This window comes from Hippopotamus amphibius, chromosome 11 (genome assembly GCF_030028045.1).
Source record: "Hippopotamus amphibius kiboko isolate mHipAmp2 chromosome 11, mHipAmp2.hap2, whole genome shotgun sequence".
NCBI lineage: Eukaryota > Metazoa > Chordata > Mammalia > Artiodactyla > Hippopotamidae > Hippopotamus > Hippopotamus amphibius.
The window spans coordinates 300,114-321,498 of NC_080196.1; the positions used below are offsets into that span (position 1 = coordinate 300,114).

General features: G+C 51.6%; 1 protein-coding gene across 4 annotated transcripts in view; it reads right to left on the reverse strand.

The window, feature by feature from the left end:
- Window positions 1-339: 339 nt before the first annotated feature.
- Window positions 340-21,385, reverse strand: part of EXOC2 (exocyst complex component 2) — a 146,089-nt gene continuing 125,043 nt past the window's right edge. The window contains exons 23-28 of one of the 4 annotated variants that reach the window (XM_057699582.1): window positions 13,947-14,002; window positions 11,929-12,051; window positions 5,642-5,703; window positions 3,582-3,641; window positions 1,750-1,877; window positions 340-1,208 (exon numbers count right to left, since the gene is read on the reverse strand). In XM_057699582.1, the coding sequence (XP_057555565.1) occupies window positions 1,784-1,877; window positions 3,582-3,641; window positions 5,642-5,703; window positions 11,929-12,051; window positions 13,947-14,002 (395 nt within the window). In that variant the 3' untranslated portion in view covers window positions 340-1,208; window positions 1,750-1,783. Of the gene's footprint in view, window positions 1,209-1,749; window positions 1,878-2,876; window positions 3,642-5,641; window positions 5,704-11,928; window positions 12,052-13,946; window positions 14,003-14,024; window positions 14,674-21,385 lie in introns of those variants that run through there. The other 3 variants (XR_009048053.1, XM_057699583.1, XM_057699584.1) reach the window with 3 other exon arrangements.

The following is a 21,385-nucleotide window of genomic DNA, read 5'->3' on the forward strand; positions in this document are numbered from 1 at the left end:
GCTCCAAGTCCCGCACTGCCTCTCAGGTGTGCTCTACCTTCCCTACGTCCAGCAATCTCCTCTTAACCGCCAAATTCTTCTGTAGCCCAAGCAGCTCTTCTTCCAAGAAGTCCTCCTTGAAGCCCCTCCTTCGGGTCTGAGGTCCTGAAGCGCCAAGGACGGAAGTGCTTCCCTCGTCCTCCTCCCGTGACTGTTCTCGTCCTCCGGCCCGCGCCCCTTGAGCCCTCGGTCCTCCTAGGGGCCTGACAGGGGTGGAGTCCAACAAGGGGAGAAGTAGCAGGACACCTGGTCATGCTTTCCAACAGCGATTAGACAAACACACGGGAAACTGCATGTAAGTATTGGGTTGGCCAAAAAGCTCGTTTTATTTATCTTGAGTGTTAAAACTAGACACATGAAGTTACATAGCTAATGAAAATGTTGAAATAAAGATGGTTAGGGAAAAAACGCCAACAAAATTACATCTCGCATTAAAGACACATTCTTTATTGGCTGAAGGCTGTGCATCAGATATTTAAAACAACAAACATTCAGGATTGCAGTTCTGTAGTTTAGTTCATAGTCGTGGTAGATACAATGGTTAACATGCTTAGAGAGACAAGAGTCCGCGTGTTTCTTAAGAAGCTTTGTTATACGGATACATCTGTCCAGGACGCAACCGTCCCTTCCAGTTGCTACGCCCTCCCCCGACCCCCAATGAACAAATACAACAGCGACTTATCGCAAACGACGGACGCCGCACACGGCCACGCGGGCCCCCAGAGCCCCTGTGTCAGTACAGACGTGCGTGCCAGTGCTGCACGGGGGATTCTGTGACAGCCGAGAAATCTAAAACCCTGACTCAGCTTTCCAAACCAAATGGTGTGACAAAGTCAGGTCGGGGAAGCTGCCCCTGAAGGTCACTGTGGCCTGACCTGTTCCGGTGACGGCGTCAGCGGCAGCGTCCATGCCTGGTGACAGAGACGCCACCAGAGCAGAGGCCCCACAGCCGCCCAGCAGGACACGCGAGGGGCTAGAAGTGGAGCGGAAAGGCCAGGGGGGCTGTGCGGGTGGGGCGCTGGGCCCGCCTGGTTCTGGAGGAGACGCTGACCATGGCAACTGCCCCCAGCTCCCCCCGTGTAAGGGGGTCCCGGGGCAGGAGGCCCACGCCGTGAAGCCCACGTCAGGTTCAAGGCGAGTCACACACAAGAGGCCTGATGTCACGAGCACTGTGAACACAGAAACCAGGCAGAAGAGTTAACGCACGGACAGAGGACCACAGATAACATCCCCAAAGAGAACCCCTTTTTAGGTAGGGCGCACATTTTTCTAAAAGTCTACTTGAATTAGGAACAGTAGACGCATCTGTATGAAACACAGGTTTGAAGCACGCTGCAGAGTTTAGGGCAGGTGAGGCTCCAGACGCGTCCACGTAACTTTCTGATGAATCTCTCGTCCACCCACCACGCGTCTCAGAAGCTGCAGGAGGCCCCGCAGGATGCTTCCGTGCGTGGCCTGAGCCGCCCCGCCTCCCGCAGCCTGCATCACGTGCACGCAGCTGTGAAACAAGTCTACTGTTTTAAAAAGTATTTTAAAGTCATACAGGGTCTAACGTGATAAAAATGACAACGCAAACACGGCTTGGGCATGTTCAATCGGGTCATTTTAGTTGAAACAGAACATATATCAACATCTCTCTAAGCTACCGATTCAGGGGAAAGAAAGGAGACAGAGAGGCTGCAAGCCTAACCAGTGCTTTCCACGCGATACCTGTGGGCACCGGGAGCGCGTCGCCCTGAGGCACCTAGGTCTTCGCGGCGGGCGGGGGGGCGGCCTGGAAGCAGGCCAGCTGCAGGTGCATGCCGCTCTCGACCCGGCTCAGCAGCTCCTCCAGAAGCCTGCAGGCGAGAGGCGGGTGCAGGGCAAGACGCGCTCAGCCCCAGCCACCCCACGGCCCACCCCCGCCCCACGGTGCTCCTCTGGCCGGGAGAGTCACGTCTCTCTGGGCTCTGGACTCGATGACGGAAATAAGTCGAGCAAAGAAGCGCGTCAGAGGGTCACGTATTTACAGACACTCTGCCCCCTTCCCCACCTTAAAACAGACTGCTGTTGGGTGTTTGAGCCTCTAATTTTAAGCCCTTCACATACACTGAAATGTACTCTTTTGGGCATCATTCTGTGACTGTTAATAAACACACTGTATAGCGGCCTCACGACCCCCTCCATCGGGACAGACCAGTCCTGTCACCTCCAAACCCTCTCGTGCTGCCCTTCTGTCGTCACCTCTGCCCTCACCCCACCCCTTGGCAACTACTGGTTTCCTGTTCCTCTTGGTTTGCACTTCTGCCTTTAACAAACATTGCAGAAGTGAACTGAAGATGAATTAAGCCTCAAACGCATCAGGGGCCGCTCCAGCTCCAGCAACATCCGTCTGGTCCCTCCGCTGGCCTGACACAGCGTGTAACTTCAGGCCACGAGGGACCAGACAGCGCATCGGGGGCCCAGAGGAAGCAACCAGGAAGCGAGCGCATCGGTACTGGGACCGAGATCCCTTCTTGGTTTAACGACGCTCCAGCAGATCTGAACCAGCCCCCGTCCCGAACTTCGTCTCGGTGCCTGCTGTTCTCGACTCTGCTAAAAGCACCAGGCTTTTAAGCCTCGTGAGCACGAGCTCCACACGTGAACAGTGAGCGGTGACTTTACTCCTTCCCTGTATTTATGTTAAAGGGACGCACAGGGTCTGAACCATGTGGTCAGAGGGAGGAGCAGGCCTGGAAGGCAGGGTGGCCCCCGGGTCCATCCAGGAACCTGCGAGGCTCTGCTGCCCGCCCTCCCGTGCCCGTCCACGCCCCACGGCGCACGCCCCCCCCCCCGCCCCGGCCCTCTGAGCAGCCACGACGCCCCCGTGCTGTCCAAGCCCATGCCGAGGGCTTCACACCGTCAGGGCGTGTAACTGTCTAGCACGCACCAGCCACCTGCCAGGGCGGGTGGACCTTGCTGGGCTGGGGCAGGAGCCCAGGCCTGCGGTGTTTCCGCTGCCTCGGGTGAGGCGGGCTGGGCACGCGTGACCTCTGCCAGGCCTAGATTTCACCTCGGGTCAGAATTTCCTGTTATGTGAGTAGCAACGTTTCAGGTCAGGCTGAGATCATTAACACAGTATGAGTGAAACACCTATAACACTACTATGTCATGTGTACAAGTTCACTCTTAATACATCATCTCACACAGAGCACAACATGGATACTGCTGACTACTCGAAGGAAAAAATCACTGAGTCCTGCATTTTACTATGCTGTCCTCTCTTACGTTTCTTGAGGTATTATCTTCTTAAAAATTTCAAAAAATAATACAGTTTACTGAGTGAGTCAAAATAAACTTTCTTATGAAAGTTTAAGCGACTGGTATAATCACTCAAAACAAGAAAAAAACTAATTTCTGAATCGTCATAAACCTAGAAGAACGCACCCAGGTCTACCTCCTCCTGTCGCGTGGGAGACAAGCTAACACAACGCATACCTGAGGGCCACCAAGGACCGCCTTCCTCAAGCCCAAGTCTCTACCTGGAGAGGAGGGCTGGGCCCCTGAGAACAGCACCCACTTACTTCCTGTCTGCTGCACTCGACAGCTGCGGCAGGGCTTCCAGGGCCTGCTTGAAACTGGACCTGGAACACAGACAGCATCCCAGGCGGAGACGCGGCCCCACCGGGAAGAGGAGCGTCAGAAAAATGTCTGTCTTACGCACAGAGAAACACACAGGCCCATGAAGCCAGCAGACGCAGGAGGAAAAGTGAACGTGAACGTGAGGGTCTGTGGGAGCAGGGTCAGAAGAATTCAACCAGGAAATACAACACGACTTGAAAAGCAAAGGAGAAACTGATTTTTACACAAGGGTGCTGCTCGTGGTAGATGAGGGCTTGGTGCAGAACTGTTAAATTTAAAAAAGGTCTTTACTTTCAAAACAAAACAGAACTATATTGATAAAGCAGCTGCTGAGACAGGAAGGGAACGATGTAGAAACAGGGATGGTCTTGTGCAAAATTACACAAAGGGGGCATTTCTAGTGCTGACGTGTGCAGGGCCTGGTTCACAGACGATCTCTTAGAGCAGCCGAACATGTCTTAACAGGATTTACCTATTATCATGTTTAAAATGTGTACCATAATGGACAGAGGGGTGTGTGTGTAATTCCACATCATTTCATTTAATGAAACATGGAAAAGGGAGTGAATTTAAAAAGCACCAATTTGGTATGTTTAACTTTTTAAAGTAGAAAGTATCAGAAACGTTACTAAATCAAACGAAAGGCATTTTGGGGGAGATTATTTGGTAATAGCTTATACCGTCCCCGAAGGAACAGTTCTTCTTTTCTCTTTTTGTTTTGACTAAAGCAAATAAATCAATGTGACTATGTTGACTTCAGAGCGGCCTTTGATCCTGTTTTGTAAAAACGTCTGCATCAGGCGACCAGGAAATCAACTCTCAAGCAATGTTTCTCAAACCAGGGCCACGTGTCACAGCAACACAGAGAGACAGCAAAGTCCCAACGGCGTGCCAGCCATTCCTGGGGGCAGGTGCGGGGGGCGGGGACAGGTCACAGCTTGTGGGCACTTGGTCCTCTTCCCTGACGTGGAGAGAAGCTGCTACGACTGCCTCCACTGTCGTCTGGTTTCCTGTAAATCTCCTCATTCACAGAAAAAAAATATGAGGCCATTGCTCTTCGTTTTTACATCAAGACTGTGATGAACAGTTTAGTAGGTGGCTTGAGATATTTTCTTGTTTAATTCCCCCAAAACTTTGCCTAGAAAGTATTATCACCTTCCTTTCAGAGAGGAAGAAGCTGGGCCACGAAAGGTCAAGTCAGCGGGAAGGAACACACAGGTCCTCACACAGAGCACGTCACCCACGGGCCCCGGGGGGCCCTCCTGGTGTCCACCCCTCAGCACCTGCTGGTGGGGGGCCATCCGCGAAGGCCCCTGGTCAGCCGCCAGAACAGGAGCCAGAGGCGAATACCCTCAAGTGTCAGGAAAAAAGGGAAAAGCCTCCTCAGCTGCAGCGATGAGAGGACGGCGGCCAGAGCACGCCGTGTTTAAACGGTTGCCTTGTGGACCCGCACTTCCCAGGCAGTTCTGCCAACGGGGTAAACAATCTTCTGTAGGCAGTGCTGTTTCAGTTCATCTACTGATGTTTCAATGATAGGAAATCCTGACTTTCATTCAAAACAGCTAAAAATCATCATCAAATTTCCACTACAAAATTTTGCAGAGAAACCACAAGGCTTCCTCTTATGCTGATACTCACAATGCTCGAACGGTCCTTCAGAGTCTGTGATGAACAGACTGACTCAGTTATTTTCTCCTTTTCAGAACAAGTGTGCAGAACAAGTGGTGCTCTGCGGCACCACTTACGAGACTAAGACTTAGTGAATGAGAAACATGAAATTATATTAAACCTTTTTTCCTTCTGTGCTACAAAGAAGCTGTCTCAGGAGTCCTTGGCTTATTGTAGGTTTGTGCTTTTAACAAAACACTCAACCAAATGTAAACGATGACATCACGGAGTCCCGAGGGCTCCCTGTGCTCAGTCATCTTCACCTGGGCCCGCACACCTGTACGACGAGCGTTACCTACAGGAGCCCTCAGAACACAGCCACAGAGCATCTCACCTGCTCTCCGGCGTCAGGTGAGCAGCCACGGTGTCCCTCAGGGTGCAGATTTCAAGTCTTGCCTGGAGGTGAGAAAGGAAGAGGTGACCACAGGGAACCGCGCTGACTGTCACACAGAAGGAAGGCGAGGGTCGGTCCCCATCCTGCTCCACGCAGGGCAGACCCCCACGGCCACGGCGGCGGCTCGTTAGAGCGAGCAGACCTTCCAGATCAGCCCAAAGAGATCAGCTGCGACGAAGTCTCCTTTTACTGAAAACTGTCTGACAGTCAGAGCCTGACCACGTGAAGGCAGGTCTCACCCTGAAAGGTGTGGATGGCGCGAGGGTCGCCCAGCCACGGGACCTCACCATCCAACCGCGGCCTCCCTGGCCTCCCTGGGGAGGAAGCGACTTCTCACTGTCCTGAGACGGACGGGAGACCGCAGGACGCTGGCTGCCCCCCACCTCCTGCCCTGCAGCACCATGACGCTAAGCTCTACAGACTCCGCGCAGCGTGACTAAAGTCACAGCTGGTTCTTCTCTTCCTTTTTCTTTCCTTTTTAAAAACAAAACTTGACAAGTTGATCCCAGATAAAACAATATGGGAAAGGAACGGCATAGTTAGAGAAACTCAGACCTTTTGATTTCAAAACTTACTGCAAAGCTATTGGGTTGGCCACAAGTTTCTTCGGTTTTTAAGTAAAAATGAAAGACACATTTTTCATTGTCACCAAGAACTTTATTGGAACAACATATTTCACCCTTTGTTTGCTGTTGTTCCACTACCTTCTGCCACTTTTCAGGCAACTTCATAACTCCATCGTCCCAAAACTTTTTATCTTTTTGAGCAAAGAACTGCTCCAGGTGCCTTTTACAGTCTCCCAGGGAATTGAAATTTTTTCCCTGAAGAGAATTTTGTAAAGACCCAAATAAATGGAAATCCGAAGGTGCAATGTCTGGTGAACACGGCAGATGAATCAGAACTTCCCAGCCAAGCTGTGACAGGTTTTGCCTGGTCATCAAGGAAACATGTGGTCTTACGTCGTCCTGATGGAAGTGTTTTCTGTTGACTAATCCCGGACACTTTCCGTTGAGTGCAGCTTTCAGGTGGATCTGATTGGGAGCAGTACTTGCTGGAATTAATGGTTGGGTTTTCTGGAAGGAGCTCATAATAGAGGACTCCCTTCCAGTCCCACCACATGCACAACATCACCTTCTCTGGATGAAGACCGGCCTTTGGTGCGGTTGGTGGTGGCTCATTTCCCCTGCCCCACGATCTCTCCCGTCCCACATTGTTGTACAGTATCCACGTTTCATCGGCTGTCACAATTTGTTTTAAAAGCGGAACATCTTCATTCCTTTTAAGTAGAGAATCACAAGGGGAACTACAGTCAAGAAGGTTTTTTTCTCTTAACTTCTGTGGAACCCAAACATCAAAGCGACTCACACAACCACGCTGGTGCCAGTGCTCTTCCACGCTTGACGTGGGTGTTCTGAGTGTGTCGGCGTCTCCCGCGCGGCGTCACGTTGGCTGTTCTCAGTGAGTGTCTCCATCTGACCCCTGTCAGCGTCAACTGGTCGACCCGGCCGCGGAGCATCGTCCAGCGAGAAATCTCCAGCACGAAACTTCACAAACCACTTTCGACACGTCCGATCAGTCACAGCACCTTCTCCGCACACTGCACAAATCTTTTTTGCCTTTCAAATTGCGTTTTTAGCTTTCTTGAAGTAATAAAGCATAATATGCCGAAAACGTTGATTCTTTTCTTCTTCAATTTTTTCTGCCACCTTCAACAGCCATTTTAAAGTGGCTACACAAAAATTCATCAACTTTGATAATTTTTTTTTAAAATGCACACTGACATGACAGCTGTCACAATACAATCTAACAAAACAGTTTCGAATGAAACTAAAGACAGCGAAGCACTACCAGAGCCGCTTACCGAGAAAACTGAACAAACTTTTTGGCTAACCTAACACAGTTATCCAGACAGCGCGGCACCGGCACGTGGACAGACATGTGCGTCAACAGAACAGGACCGAGTGCCGAGAAATACACCCTTACATTCACGAGCAGCTGACCTCTAACACGGTGCCGAGACCATTCGGGGGGGAGGCAGTCTCTCCAACACGTGGTGCCGGGACAGCTGGAGGTCCACACCCAAGAGACTGAAGGTGGGTCCCTTCTTTAAAACAAAACCAACGCAAAATGGATCACAGACCTAAATGTAAGTGAAAAAACTATAAAACACTAAAAAGAAAACGGGAGTAAATCTCTGTGATGTTAGGCTAGGCCTGCCTTCTTAGGAGGGACAACAGAAGTACAAGTGACAGAAAAAAAAAAACCTGGGCCTCATCAAAGTTAAAACACGCTGTGCTACAAAGGGCACCATCAGCAAAGGGGCGCTGGCACAGAATGAGGCGCCACGGGGACGGCCACAACCAGCCAGAGGAGCCACAAGTGCCGGCGAGGGCGCGGGAGTCCGCGAGCTTCGGACGCTGCCGGCAGGGAGGCACGTGGTGCAGTCACTTTGAAAACAGCCAGGCAGCTCATCAGAAGACTGCACACAGAGCAGCCACACAACCTGGCGACTCCAGTCCCAGGTGCATCCCCAGGAGAAATGAGAACGTGTCCACAGAAAACCCGTACACACGTGTTCACAGAACCATCCTTCCTATCAGCCAAAACGTGCAAACCCAAACGTCCATCACACGAGACGTGGCATACCTACACAATGGAGCGTGACTCAGCCACACACAGGCCACGACACAGGCCACAGCACGGGCAACCCTGCAAGCATTCTGCTCAGTGAAAGCAGCCAGTCACAGAAAGCCATTCCCTGTGGTCCCACTTATATGAGATTGTCAGAAGAGGCGAACCAGAGACAGAAAGCAGACAGACGCTTGCCAGTAGTGGCGGCGGCGGCCGGAGGGCAGTGGCTGGCGACTGCGAACGGGGCCGGGGGTTTCTCCCCGGGGTGACGCACGTCCCACGATGGACTGTGGAGACGGACTGCACAGCTCTGTGAGCACAGCACAAGACACCTGCTGCACAGCATGACTTTCCTCTGCACGAGATTTCTGAGAACAAGCTAAGCTAATGTGCGCAGCTCCTGCTGAGGGTGGAGAGGTGTGCTCTGCACGCAGCCTGCTGCCCTCGGGCACGTGGGCCTCCAGGGAGGACACCCTCCTTCACCCCCGGACCGCGGTGTGCGTGCTGCCAGGAGACTGTGTAAAAGACACAGCCCTCACCTCCAGGCGTGCACAGAACACAGGCAATGATGCAGGACATGGACAGTTGTCCAATTAAGCAATCAAGGTAAAAGCTGACCTACACAAGGCACAGTGTGTTCAGGGAGATGTTCAGCTTGGAAGGCAACTGTTCGGTTTCACTTTTCAGTGCTTTAGAAGCCTGAAACACGGTAACGAGAAAGCGTACACATGACAGCTCGTCTTCACTGTTTATATGCCAGTGTATATAAAAATGGACCTACAAGGAAGATATCAAAGAGAGAAAACAAGGTAGGGCTTTCAGCTGAATATCTTAGGAAAAGGATTAAATTACTGTAAAACTAATCTTTGCTAGAAATTGCATTCAAACAAAGTGATAAGGTGTTTTAATTAACCTGTGAATCACGCCAATTGTCAAAGCTGTGATTATTTAGACCGTGCACCGGAAAACGCCCCTGCTGCCGGGCTCCTGGGAAGGTCTGAGGCTGGTGGCCACATCGGCCCTTCACATCAGGCCCTCTCACAGTCAGCTGCTCAGAAGGAAGTCACACTCAGGCCCCAACGGCAGTGGGCCGACGTTTTCACAACAGAACAGACGGCCTGTCTCCAGGAGGCACAGAGCCCTGGAGGCCCGGCGGACCCGGAGGCTGGGCTTCCGGTGGGTCCTCGCGCCTCTTCTCGCCCCTTCCTGCCCCTTCCTGCTGGCTGTGAGAGAACCCAGCCGTCAGCTAAGCGGGCTGCAGAGGAAACCTGGGGCAGCGGAGATTCTTGTTGTAGTTCCAGGGCCGCCTGGGCCCAACGCGGCCACTACAGCTTCACAGACGCAATTTCTGTCACTGACCTCCCGCAGCAGAACCGTTGTAAGAGCCATGATCTTTTAACTTGAACTGGAGACGTTACGAAGTTTCTGTGACGGCTCTTCCTCTCGCCAGCTCACCAGGTCCACACACGCACTCGCTCCCTTCCGGCTGTGTGTCTGTGTGGAGACGTCCGGAGGGCGTCACGGCGGGCGCCAGCGCCCAGAGCGGGCTGCTGCAACGTCTGCTGCCCTCTGCGCTAAAAGCCGCACACGCACGACCCCTGGCGGGTTCAGACTGCTCACACGTAGTGTGCGGGAACCGGCCGGAGCGAGGCCGGGACCACCCCCGCGGAGCCCCCTCCACTCCCGCACGTGTGGCAGCCACCCAGGGGACAGCGCTGTCCTGGGGTTTTCTGCACGAGAAGGACACCCGTGCAGTACCAGCGCACCTCTGCGTGAGGCTCCCTCCGTGTGGCTTCCCCGACGCCGAACGGAAACTGTCTTGTGAACCCGCCGTTTGTTTGTGTACCCTCTGACGGACACCTGGGCTGCTTCCCGTGTTTGGCTGGGTACGTGTGTTTTTAGTTTTGAAAGAAAATGCAAGAAACTTTCCCGAAGCCATGGTATTATTTCACACTTTTGCCAACGTGTGAGAACCCGTTTCTCTACAGTCTTGCCAAAATTGGGTGTGTCCAGTCTTTACCTTTCTTCTTTCTGTTGGATGGTAACTTGCTGCAGTGTTAGTGTTCACGTCTCAAGTGACTAATGATGCGAACCGTCCTCCCTGCTGACTGGACATGGAATCACATGTCCCAGGGTCCCTAGAGCTCTGTTTATTTTTTCCCAATTGTTCTTCTCTCTGTTCTTCATGTTGGATAATTCATGTTGACCTACACACTCACTTTTTCTTCTGTCCTTTCTAGCCTGCTGTTATTACCGTCAAGTATATTTTAAAATATTAGTAGGTTATGCTCTTCCACTCCAGGCTTCCTACTTAGCTCCTTGCCCAGGGCCCCTGCATCCCCGGTGAGGCCTTCTGTCTACTCACTCGCTAGGAACACAGAATCCTCTGCATCACTGAATGCGGCTGCCTTAGGACCCTGGTCTGATTTCTAGCAACTGGGTCAACTCAGGGCCGTCTCAGTCGATTGTCTTTCCTACTGAGAATGGGTCATGTTTCCCTGTTTTGTTTTGCTTGTGCATTTCAACTAAATTTGGATGGTAGGCTGGACATTGTGAATGCTATGTTGAGAAGACTCTAGGTTCTGTAACATGCTTCTGAAGAGCTGATTTTTGTTTATTTTAACAAACAATGAACTTATCTGGACACAGACTGAAAACTCTTGGCTCTTGGGCAGCTTTTCAATTCTTACTTGGGTTCTTGCTTTATGTGGGCTGGAGTGGAGTTGACCAGGCGTGTAGCTTAGGGGCCGACCAGAGACTCAGGCGGTGCGTACACAGAACCTGCGGCTCCTGCCTTCCGCTCCCCGCTCTACCTCCCTTGCTTTGCTGTAGCTGTGGCTGCCCTGAAGCCTATTCTTCTAAATGGGAAGAATACACAAACTACTTTTGTGTAGTTTTAGTTTCCTCTGGGCCTGCATTCAGGCTAAAATCCATAAAAAGTGAAGAATTCACCCAAGGGCCATTTCTTCCAGAATCAGCCACTGATGCTCACTCTCCAGTGTCTTGGGTTTTTGTTTTCACGTTTTGTGTGTGTGTGTGTGTGTGTGTGTGTTATTTGGGACTGCAGCTGTTGCCTGCAGGGGGCTGGCCTGATGGGGGGGTTCTCACCACCACTAGAAGCAAAACCCCCAGCACTTTTAGAAAACACCTGCTGGTCCTGCCTCCTACCCATCTGGCTATAGGCAAGCCCACACTCACTGACCTACAGAAGTTGTATTTGCTACTGTAATTATGTAATTTAAGTAAACACAACATAAACCAATGGAACATGCGTAGGAAGAAACAGTTATTTGTCGTTTCTATGCAAACTGCACTGGATGCTTCGGAAAGACTATTTACAAGGAAACTGCTAAAAATTTCCTGTTAAATCAAATATAGTGAAGACAACTGTAAAACAAACAAAAAAATCACAGAACTTCAGAAGGAATCTGCATTCACATGGTTTCACAAGAGTCATCACACTCTAAAGGGACAGGACCTCTGGAACTGCTGGCGTCACGGAGACGGAGCTCTCCCACCCACAGATCCACCAAAGCCACAAAGCCCTTGCGGCCCTGCGGAGGCGAGGGCGCGGGTCCGCGGGGCGGGGCCGGTACCTGCAGGGCGCCGTCTCTGCTGAAGGACGGGACGCACTGCATCAGCCGGCTCAGCTCCTCCGACACCGCCTCCAGCACCCTGGACAGCACCCGAGGCGCCAGGCCGCTGGAAACCGCGAACACCTGCCGGGGCGTGGAGACAAGAAGAGACACGGCGTCACGGGCACTCCTTGGCCTGAATTCGTCAAACACCAAGGGATGCACAAAGCAAAACACCCTAAGCCGTATTTCTGCAGGATCAGAATGATGAAGGAAAGGCAGACACGGGCTTACACACAAGCTGTATTCACTCGCTCACAACAAAATCAGTCCTCTTAAAATATGCTGGCAAGCGTAATTTTGAGAGGTATTGATGGTGACAAACTGAAACGGTTTTAAAGATTTCTTCCTCCGCTTACCCTTTCCCCAGGAAGAAATATGATTTCTAAAGCAGAAATTACAGAAATGAAAACACACTGGGTCAGACTCTCCTTAGATCAAAACAAATGCGACTTCACGTCGGTTGTGTATTCTGCAGTGGACAAGAGAGTCCCCGGTTATACTGTTTGCTGAATTAAATATGTATTTCCTTTGACAAAAACATTGTTTTTAAGCTTTGAATTTTGATATTTTCAAACTATTTTGGACATTTGGTGAAACATATTACTATCCTGATTTATGAGTTAAACTAAATCGTATTTCCTTTTAGCTTTTCCATTTTTCAGATTCGATCACTCGTACTAAACCTTTTGGTCAACCCAAACATAACCTGTGTTGAAGAAAATCTGGGGCAAGGTAAGATCATGCAGAAATAGTAAATGTGAAGTACGAAATTCTACTTTCAGCCACCGGGACAGATTAAAAAGGGACCTGCAAAGCCTCACACAAACAACGTCATGGTTACGGACACAGCGGACATCAAGCACAGCGGCCTCAGCAGGAATCGCTGTCATCACTAAAAGGCCCACGTGTCTGCAGCTCCTCTGATGGCCACCTGCCCACCTATGACGGAAATGTCCTCACTGCCTGATGAGTTAATGCGGCACTCTAACTTTATCAGAAGCTAACCCAACAAAAAAGCGTTTTTACAAGTTTTTGATAAAGCCACGGTTGAACGTGTATCACTCACCCTAAAAGGATGTAGTGATAAATTCCTGCCTGAGTTGAACCCCATGAAACGTTCCTTCATGGAGAAATGTGCGCCCTGCATCCCTAGGAAGTGAAAGTCACAGCCTCGCCTTCACCTTCTGCCCCTGCTGCGTCAGACACAGAGCCAGGCTCAGGACGGAGGCGCGCTGCGTGTCCTCTGCTCCCTCTCCTGCTTCACCCTTAATCGTCCCTATTGTTCCAGTCACTTGGTAACCCAAACAACACGTGTGGACGTGGAGGGTGGCGTAACTCTGACACCCCCGAAGCACCTGCACCAGATGCAGACTCAGAAGATTCTTGAGCAACGGTCACCGCAACAGAAATCTTCTACCAGGAACTCTTTGCTGGGCCCGTTTCATCTGGTGGACAACAGTCCACGGGCTGCAGCCAACCTCGAAGTCCACGACTGCGGAATTACGAAGGTGGTCACCGCGGGGACAGCGGTGGGTCGCCCGCAGAAAGCGCCACAGGAGGGGAGGGCGGCCTGGGTGTGGGGAGGCCGCCTCCTACCATCGGCCTGCGAGCGAACCCTGTCCTTCCAACACGCCCCACGGCTGCGAGAGCAAGACACCAACGCTGACGCGTACACGGCTTAACAAGAGGGCAGTGGATTTTTCCAAGTTAGGAAAAATCTCTTTCAATCTCTCCTCTCTTTATCTTTCAAATATTCATGCGTTTAGTTTTAATTATGAGACAAAAACATACCCAATTTCAGAAAAAGACTCTCATCGTTAAAACACACACGTGTGTGCACTGAAACCAGAGTGGTGTTTTATTTATACCAAAAACACATTCTGAAGGGAAAAAGACCACCATAAAAGCCACTGAATTCGCCTCCTTTCCTCCTCTCCAGTCACCACGTGCCTTGGGGACAGCTGACGGCAGCTTACCTCTGCATGCACGGCGATTATGTTCACCAGAGCTTCTTTTAGGTAGTTCCTGACACCTGAAATCAGATGAGGGGCGGGGGGGAGGCATTCAGTGGAGATGCGCGTGCGGGCGCTTCTGTGGCTGTACCCGCCTCGCGCCCTCCCGGGAGACAGAGAAGCAGCACAGCCCAGGCGCCGGACACCCGGAGGCTGTGTTCACATGCGGTCTACAAGGAAAGGTAAGATTAGGAGTTCTCTCTCATTGTTTTTCCGTCTCTGTCATTGTTTTGTTCTCTGTAGTTGCTGATCAGTCTGCTTCAAAAGTGAAATTTAAAACTGCCCTTCAGCTTCTTCATACACATGTTCTTCATAAACATGTACACACACACGTATACATGTACACACACACACACCCCAGACAAAAACCAGAGAGAGAAGGAGGATATTTACCAAAGTTTATGAAACACACGCTAAACATCTACCATAGCAACTTACTTCCAAATGTAAAAGTCAAATTATTACGCAGAATGACTATTTTGATCTTAAAAAAATTAGTTCGGGGAGAAACTTCTGAAAAAGACACACTCCACCTGCTTCTGTAAAGCAAGGCAGAGACTGGACACACCCGGGGCTTCAGGGTGGCACGGCTGCCCTCCAGCACAGGTGCACACGAGAGGGCAGAGCACGGTCTGAAGGCGGAGCGTGTGGGTCCAGCGCAGCCTCCTCCCTGCAAGCGGTGACCCGTGACCTGCGGCAGGAAGATGGGGGACCAGCTTCATCTTCCATCGACAAATGTGAGAACGCATCCCCGTGTCCTGGTGTTCATAGAGCTCCTTAAGAGCTTGTTGCTCTTTTGCAAGATAAAAAATGTAAAAAGCAAAAGGCTGCTTTATTGTAACTCTGAAACAATTATTTTCACTTGGAGTGGAACAATACTTCAGGATGCCTTCTAGAATTAACTGCACAAACTGACCACTCCCTCTCTATACAACAGAACCCTCTACTGCACTGCAACATCACAGACGTCAACAGTGACGATGCCACCCAAGCTACTGGTTATTCAGGAAGGTTGAACTACGGTCACCTCGCTGACCTGGCATTTGCAAATTCTAAATACACAGCCAGCTTCCGGTTCTGTCGTGCACCGGGGTGTGTAAGGAGGTCCACGGTTTTAATTTTGAGGAGCCAGTCTCAAAAATATTTCTTTGGGATATGAAGATTCATGTGTTTTTAACTCTATTTTGCTGATGGAATAACTGAGGAAACTGGTTGAGAAATAATTAAATACAATCCAGAAATAGGTGGATTCTTCCTGAGAGAAAGGACAGCTGCAGGGTAACGAGTCTTATCTGGGAGGAAAGGCGCGGAGCTTGTGACGGGCAGCACGTGACTTGCGAAGACGACCAGGAAAGCTTTTCTTGGCACAGGGAGGGCCGGCGCCCCGAGGCCCAGGTCCGGGGCGCCCAGAGGCTGTGCTCTGGTTGACTCCGAGACCAGTGCACTCTGGTCCCCCATCTTTAAGCTGCAGCCATGTGGAGGGCTGGCTCACGCACACGCAGAGACAATGCAGTTACCGGCAACCTGGCCCGCCGCCGGGCCAGTGAGGGTGTGCAGAAGCCAGAGGAGGGGCCCCCACGGCCTCTGTCTCCGTGAAGCCGGGTCCTGTCAGTGCTGCTGGGACCAGCACCAGGAGTCGGGGCCCAGCCGCGCGCCTGGAACATGGGGGCAGCTGTGAGCCTCTCAGGCTCCTCAAGGGAACAGGGACGAGTGGGGCCAGAGAGCTGCCTGAGAAGCAGAAAATCGGACTCAGGATGAAGTGAGATGAGGTTACACTTGCCGACCGCACGCCTGGAGCTGGACGTCCGCACTGCCCCACAGGCAAGAGCACCGGACCAGGCGCGGCCAAGGAGCGCCCCGGGAAGAGGTAAATCCAACTCACTAGTGCAAAGCCAAAGACACAGCTGTGGGGTAAGAATACAAGCACAGGTGCTGCTAAGCATCAGGACCAGGTCTGCGTTGACAGACAATTTGAGAGAGAAATCGAGCTTCCTGTTTTATGTTGGCCACCGGATAACACACTGAGAAAAGCCCAGTGTCTCAGCCTCGAACAAGTAACAACATCTTATCCTTCCTGGAGACTTTCTTTCATGAAGAGAAAAAATGGAATAGTTACTCTCTCCCCCAAACAACTGTTCCAAGGGGTAATGCTGGGAACAGAGAAGGGAAAAGCCGTGGTCCTGGGAGGAGAGGACACACAGCTGCTCACGGACCTCGCGTCACCTCAGGAAGGGGGTGGGGAGCCCCCAGTCACGTCAGGAGGGGCGGGGACAGCGGCAGGTCCGAGGGCGCAAGCCAGCCCCAGGGAGCTCGCGAGCCGTGGCCACACCCTCCCGAGCAGGCAGACGGTGTGTAAACCCCCAAAGTGCTAGTCCCTGAGTCTCACCCCAAGGGGCTGGCGCTCACACATGCGTCCAAGGGGCAGGGAGAAGCGGTGCTGGGTGCCCCCATGGGAGCGCTGTGCAAACCACCTCTGTTCCCCAGTGCACGCTGATCTGTGAGGCACTTCCCTGCCATCCCTATGCTGTGGCGTTCCTGAAAGAAGGGGTCATGTTCGGCGGTGGAGATGACTGGAGGGCACTGGGCCAGGTCCCAGAACCCTCGTGTCCAGGGACTGTGGTCTGAAGGTCACACACGTGCAACAGACGAGATCACTACAGTCTTCCAAGGTCAGCATCTCAGCTCCTCCTTCTAAGGAGAGACAGACGAGGCCAGTGTCACCCCCGTTCGTGGCCCTGCTTCCCAGCCCCTGCCCTGAACCTTGTACGGGCCACACCGACACTGCAGTATGTTTCGAAAGCCCGAATGCAGATCTGCCCCTCGGCTTTAACTGCCTGTTGAGCTTTCTGCTTTAAAATGTTGCTCCAAATCCAACTGTAGGAGGATGTAGGCTCTTTCAAACCTGCAGCACAAGAAGCCTGGCACAGTGGGGGCACCGGAGGGCGCCCCTCGCCCCGGGAAGCCCCAAGAGGAGCTGCAGGCACGTTTTGTCATTGGTGTGGCCGAGGCCGCAGAAGGCAGGTGGGGAAGCTGGGGATGCGTCCGAAGGGGTGGGGCCAGGAGTGGATTTTGGTTACGATTTTCAAAGGGTCCACGACTGTGATGAAGGGACTCTCCCTAGCGAACTTTGGTGGTACCTGTTCTCTCTCCACTGCATTTATCTGTATACTATCAATATTATCAACATTAATGATAGATGACAACTTTCAAGTTCATCAGGGTGACAGGACACTCAGCGTGACGTGAGAAGACTCAGGGTCTAAGTTCTGGCTCATCTACATACGAATGATGTGCCTGTAAGACAAAAATCAGTTCACCTTCTAGACAACTGCCTACTTCGCAGAAGGCAGAGATGACAACATCTGCTTTGCTAACGAAGCTGTCACGAAAATATGGTATGTGTTTATCCCCTTATTCTCCAAACACCTGCTGGGCACTGCCAGGGGGGTGCACACCCGTGAGCCAAACAGGCGAGACCCCCGCAAGAGCGCACACGGACCCTGGGGCCAGGACTCCAGAGAAGCCCCATATTTCAGGGGCTGTTTCTTAAGACAAATGACAAGTCAGGTAGAAGGCATGACCACTAGAAAAAACACACACTGATTCCTCTTCCTGAAACACACGGTGCAGCATCTGGATGGCGCGCCGGTGGTGCTGCCACCCGCCAGGGGCGCGGCTCTCCTGAGCAGCACCAGCAACCTCTGCCCGTGAGCAAAGCCCCACTGGCAGCGACAGCACACATGCGTGCGTGCGTGCACACGGGCACACGTGCACACGGGGTCCTTGGGAAGCGGCGGGCCTGGCGGGACTCTCTGGTCATGCTCTGCACTGGTCTGGGGAGGATGGTGGATGTCGCGCCGCGATGGTGGGGACACCTGGCTCCCAGGTGACGTCTGAGCCACGGGCTGAGTGCACGAGAACGGTGAGCGCGACCCGGGGCAGAAGCAGGCGCCGACCTCAGAGCCTCCTGGTGCCGACTGTCCAGCCTCCCCAGGCAGCTCCTGGACGGCCCCGACGGGCAGCCGTCCCGCCTGTGCAGCAGAGACGCTGCCCACACCACGACGGAGCGTCTCTAGGAGGGCAGGGATGCGGGCTCTCGGCCCTGTACGTCTGCAGGGGAGTACCATCTCGCCAGCGACACTGTCCCTGCGCGAGCACAGGGAGCACCCCCCTTCACCGCAGCTCCGCAGCCTCAGACCCACTGCACGCCGCTGGGCTGCAGCAGGTGCTCGAGAATATTCACGGTCGAGAAAAAAAAAGAAGGCAAAGACCACGTGTATCTCCCTTGCTACTAAGCTCCTTGGACTTAACCCTCTTAAATACACTGAGAAGTGAATGCACGAGTGAACAAATACATGAGAGGAAAACTTTATCACAGGCAGGATTCAGGATTCTACGGTATCCACGAAGAGGGCAAATGCCTGGGTGTCTGTGGGATGCCCCGCTGAAGCACGCCTCTCTCCCTCCTCACAGGATTTAAGAAAACAGAGACAGTCTTTCTGAAATAATTTTTCAGGATCCATCTTAAAAATACAACTTGAATAAAGAAAGTAGAGCAGGACTTCCTAGGTGGCGTAGTGGGTAAGAATCCGCCTGCCAATGCAGGGGACACGGGTTCAATCCCTGCCCCAGGAAGACCCCACATGCCGTGGACCAACTAAGCCCATGCGCCACAACTATTGAGCCTGCGTTCCAGAGCCCGTGAGCCACAACTACCGAGCCCATGTGCCACAACTACTGAACCCATGCGCCTAGAGCCCGTGCTCTGCAACAACAGAAAGCATTGCAATGAGAAGCCCGCGCACCGCAACGAAGAGCAGCCCCCGCTCACTACAACCAGAGAAAGCCCGTGTGCAGCAACGAAGACCCAACACAGCCAATAAAATAAATTAAGTAAATAAACAAAAACAAGTAGAGCAGAACAGAATATTGCTAAGGCTGAATGTATTTGTTTTCAAAATATGATTCTTCTAGCTATATTCTTACGCAAGTAGCTTGCTCCAAATAAGAAAACATTCAACGCTCGCTGAGCGCTCACCCTGCCAGATACTTAGGAAGGTGCTCGGCTTATCAGAACACGTGAGCACGGCAGTAAACATGCCGGCTTTCGTTTCGGCTCCAACAGCAGCGGGTCCCAGGTGCCGACGCTGCGGGACGCGGGAAGGGGCTGGCAGCGTGAGCACGTGCACAGGAAGAACACAGCACACGGGCAAGAGCTACTTGGCTGGGATGCAGTAGTCAAGTGCTGTTTGTAAAAAGGTTCCTCTTAGATAAACCCCCACAACTTTCCATGTTATTTAGACACAGAATGAGAGCGGCTTCTAAGTATTTACAATACGACCTCCTTGACTCTCTGAATGTGAAATTAGAATGTGTCATGATATTCGACCAAAAAAGCGTCCCCACCCACGCAGCATCGGGCCAGACTGTCACTGAGCAGTTCGCCTAGCGGCCCAGCTGGGAATTCCCCACGGAGAAGGCAGAGCCCAGCTCTTCTGGGCAGGAGCCTCTGGGCCCCTCGCAGGGTGGGCTTCTCGTAAGGGGGCCTGGACCTCAGAACGTCTTCGCAAACAAGGAAGGTCTTGTTTTTCACACATCAAAGTGGAAAAGAAGTCTCTTTTCTTGCTCTATTTGTCAGTTTCTTGTTTTAATCAAGTAAGGAGGGCACAATTTTGGAATACCTCGTACAATTTTTATTGAGTGCCTATCTCTATTAACATGCCAGACCCTGTTCCATGTGCTGGGGGCATGGAAGTGGCCTCAAGAGTAAACCCACAGAAACCAAAGCCCCCTCCTCACAGGGCTTACACGCCACTGGGGACACACGCAGATTGGAAAACATAGCCACCTTGTACGGGAGAGAGCCTTACTTCGTCTGTGAAACAGCCCCCAAGAAAGCAAGTGCCTGAAATAAAACTGTTTGGCAGCAACAAAACAGAGGTCTTCTGTTTGATGAGAACTGTTTGTGGAGAAGTGGTCCCCGACAGGTGGCAGGGAGGCAGGGCTCCTATGTGCCCATCTCAAGGAGTGACTCCCTACAGCATGTAGCAGCTGACACACGTGGGGGCACAGAATGGCGGGGATTTAAACCCTGGCTGGAAAACCAGTTCATCCACGGAAGCTTCAGGGTTTCCTTGAAGGATGGGAAAACGCGTATTCAATTAACAAGTGTTACACAGGCAGGTCTGCGTCTCCTGCTAACAACGTGGACAAACCCCCGGGTTCACCTCTCTAGAGAATGTTGCAACGAATGACAGAACAGGGAACCTGTGAATTAAGCCTATACTCTTCATTTGTTCTGCAACAATTAAATGTGCACTGAGAAGAATTAAGATGCAGGAGCGTAAGTTTCCTAATGACAAATAAAAGTCCAACAGGCTTCCCCTTTCTCCTTCTCCCTATTTTGGTGTGCACTCTTCCAGACCTCTGCCTACGCATACACATTTTTTTTCCTGGAAACTCAGTTTACAGTCCACACTCTTCCCTTGAAACGTGCTTCCTTCCACAACGTACCCCACACGCACGCCTGCATGCGGCACGTGTCAACCTGACAGCTTCCAACGGCTGCCTGGCATTCTACAGCAGGGGTGTGCCGTCATTTATTTACCCTCCTGTTTATTCTCATTTACTTGTTTTATTATTCATTTTACTCTATTTATTCATAACCTACTCTCCTACTACTTGACAGTCACGTTACCACCGCAAACAATGCCGCAACGATACCACCCCTCGTATTCTCGTAGAATAATTTACTCAAGGTATCTTCTAAAAGAGGAATTGCTGAGTCAAAGGTTTTAGGTTTCGATAGATTCTGCCAACTTGCCATTGAAAAGGCCTTTTCACTTCCTTAACTTGGATTCTCTAATCACTGTAATTAACAATAACCATTAAATGTGCTCCTCCAACTCTGAGGCTGACAAAACTCTCAGGCCAAAACACTGGGAGACAAATTGAAGCAAAATGCAAACCTCAAAGGAAATTCACTTTGTTACATAAGACTTATACTCAGTCTGGCTGTATAAAGAGTATCTGAGAGAGCTGGGCAGAAAGACAGGGCACACACAGAAAACACCGCCCCCTCTCCCGGCACCAGGAAAGCATTTCCTGTCACATCCTCCAAACACAGACTGGTCTCAAGGTGCCCTGCCTCGTGTTGTTCTGAAACAGGATACTCAGTCAATAATAAAAGCAATCTAGCTCTGGAAACTCTGGAGATACTACCTACTTTATAAACCACATTTCCTGTTTTTAACCCTTATGCCCTAAATCAGTTACCAGTCCTAGTCTACAGATAAAAATAGATTGAAAAATACTATAAATATCCCACAATGTACTTTTTTTGGGTCAAACTGAAACACTACATGAAAGAACTTTGGGGTGTTTTTTTTTTCAAGTAAATTATC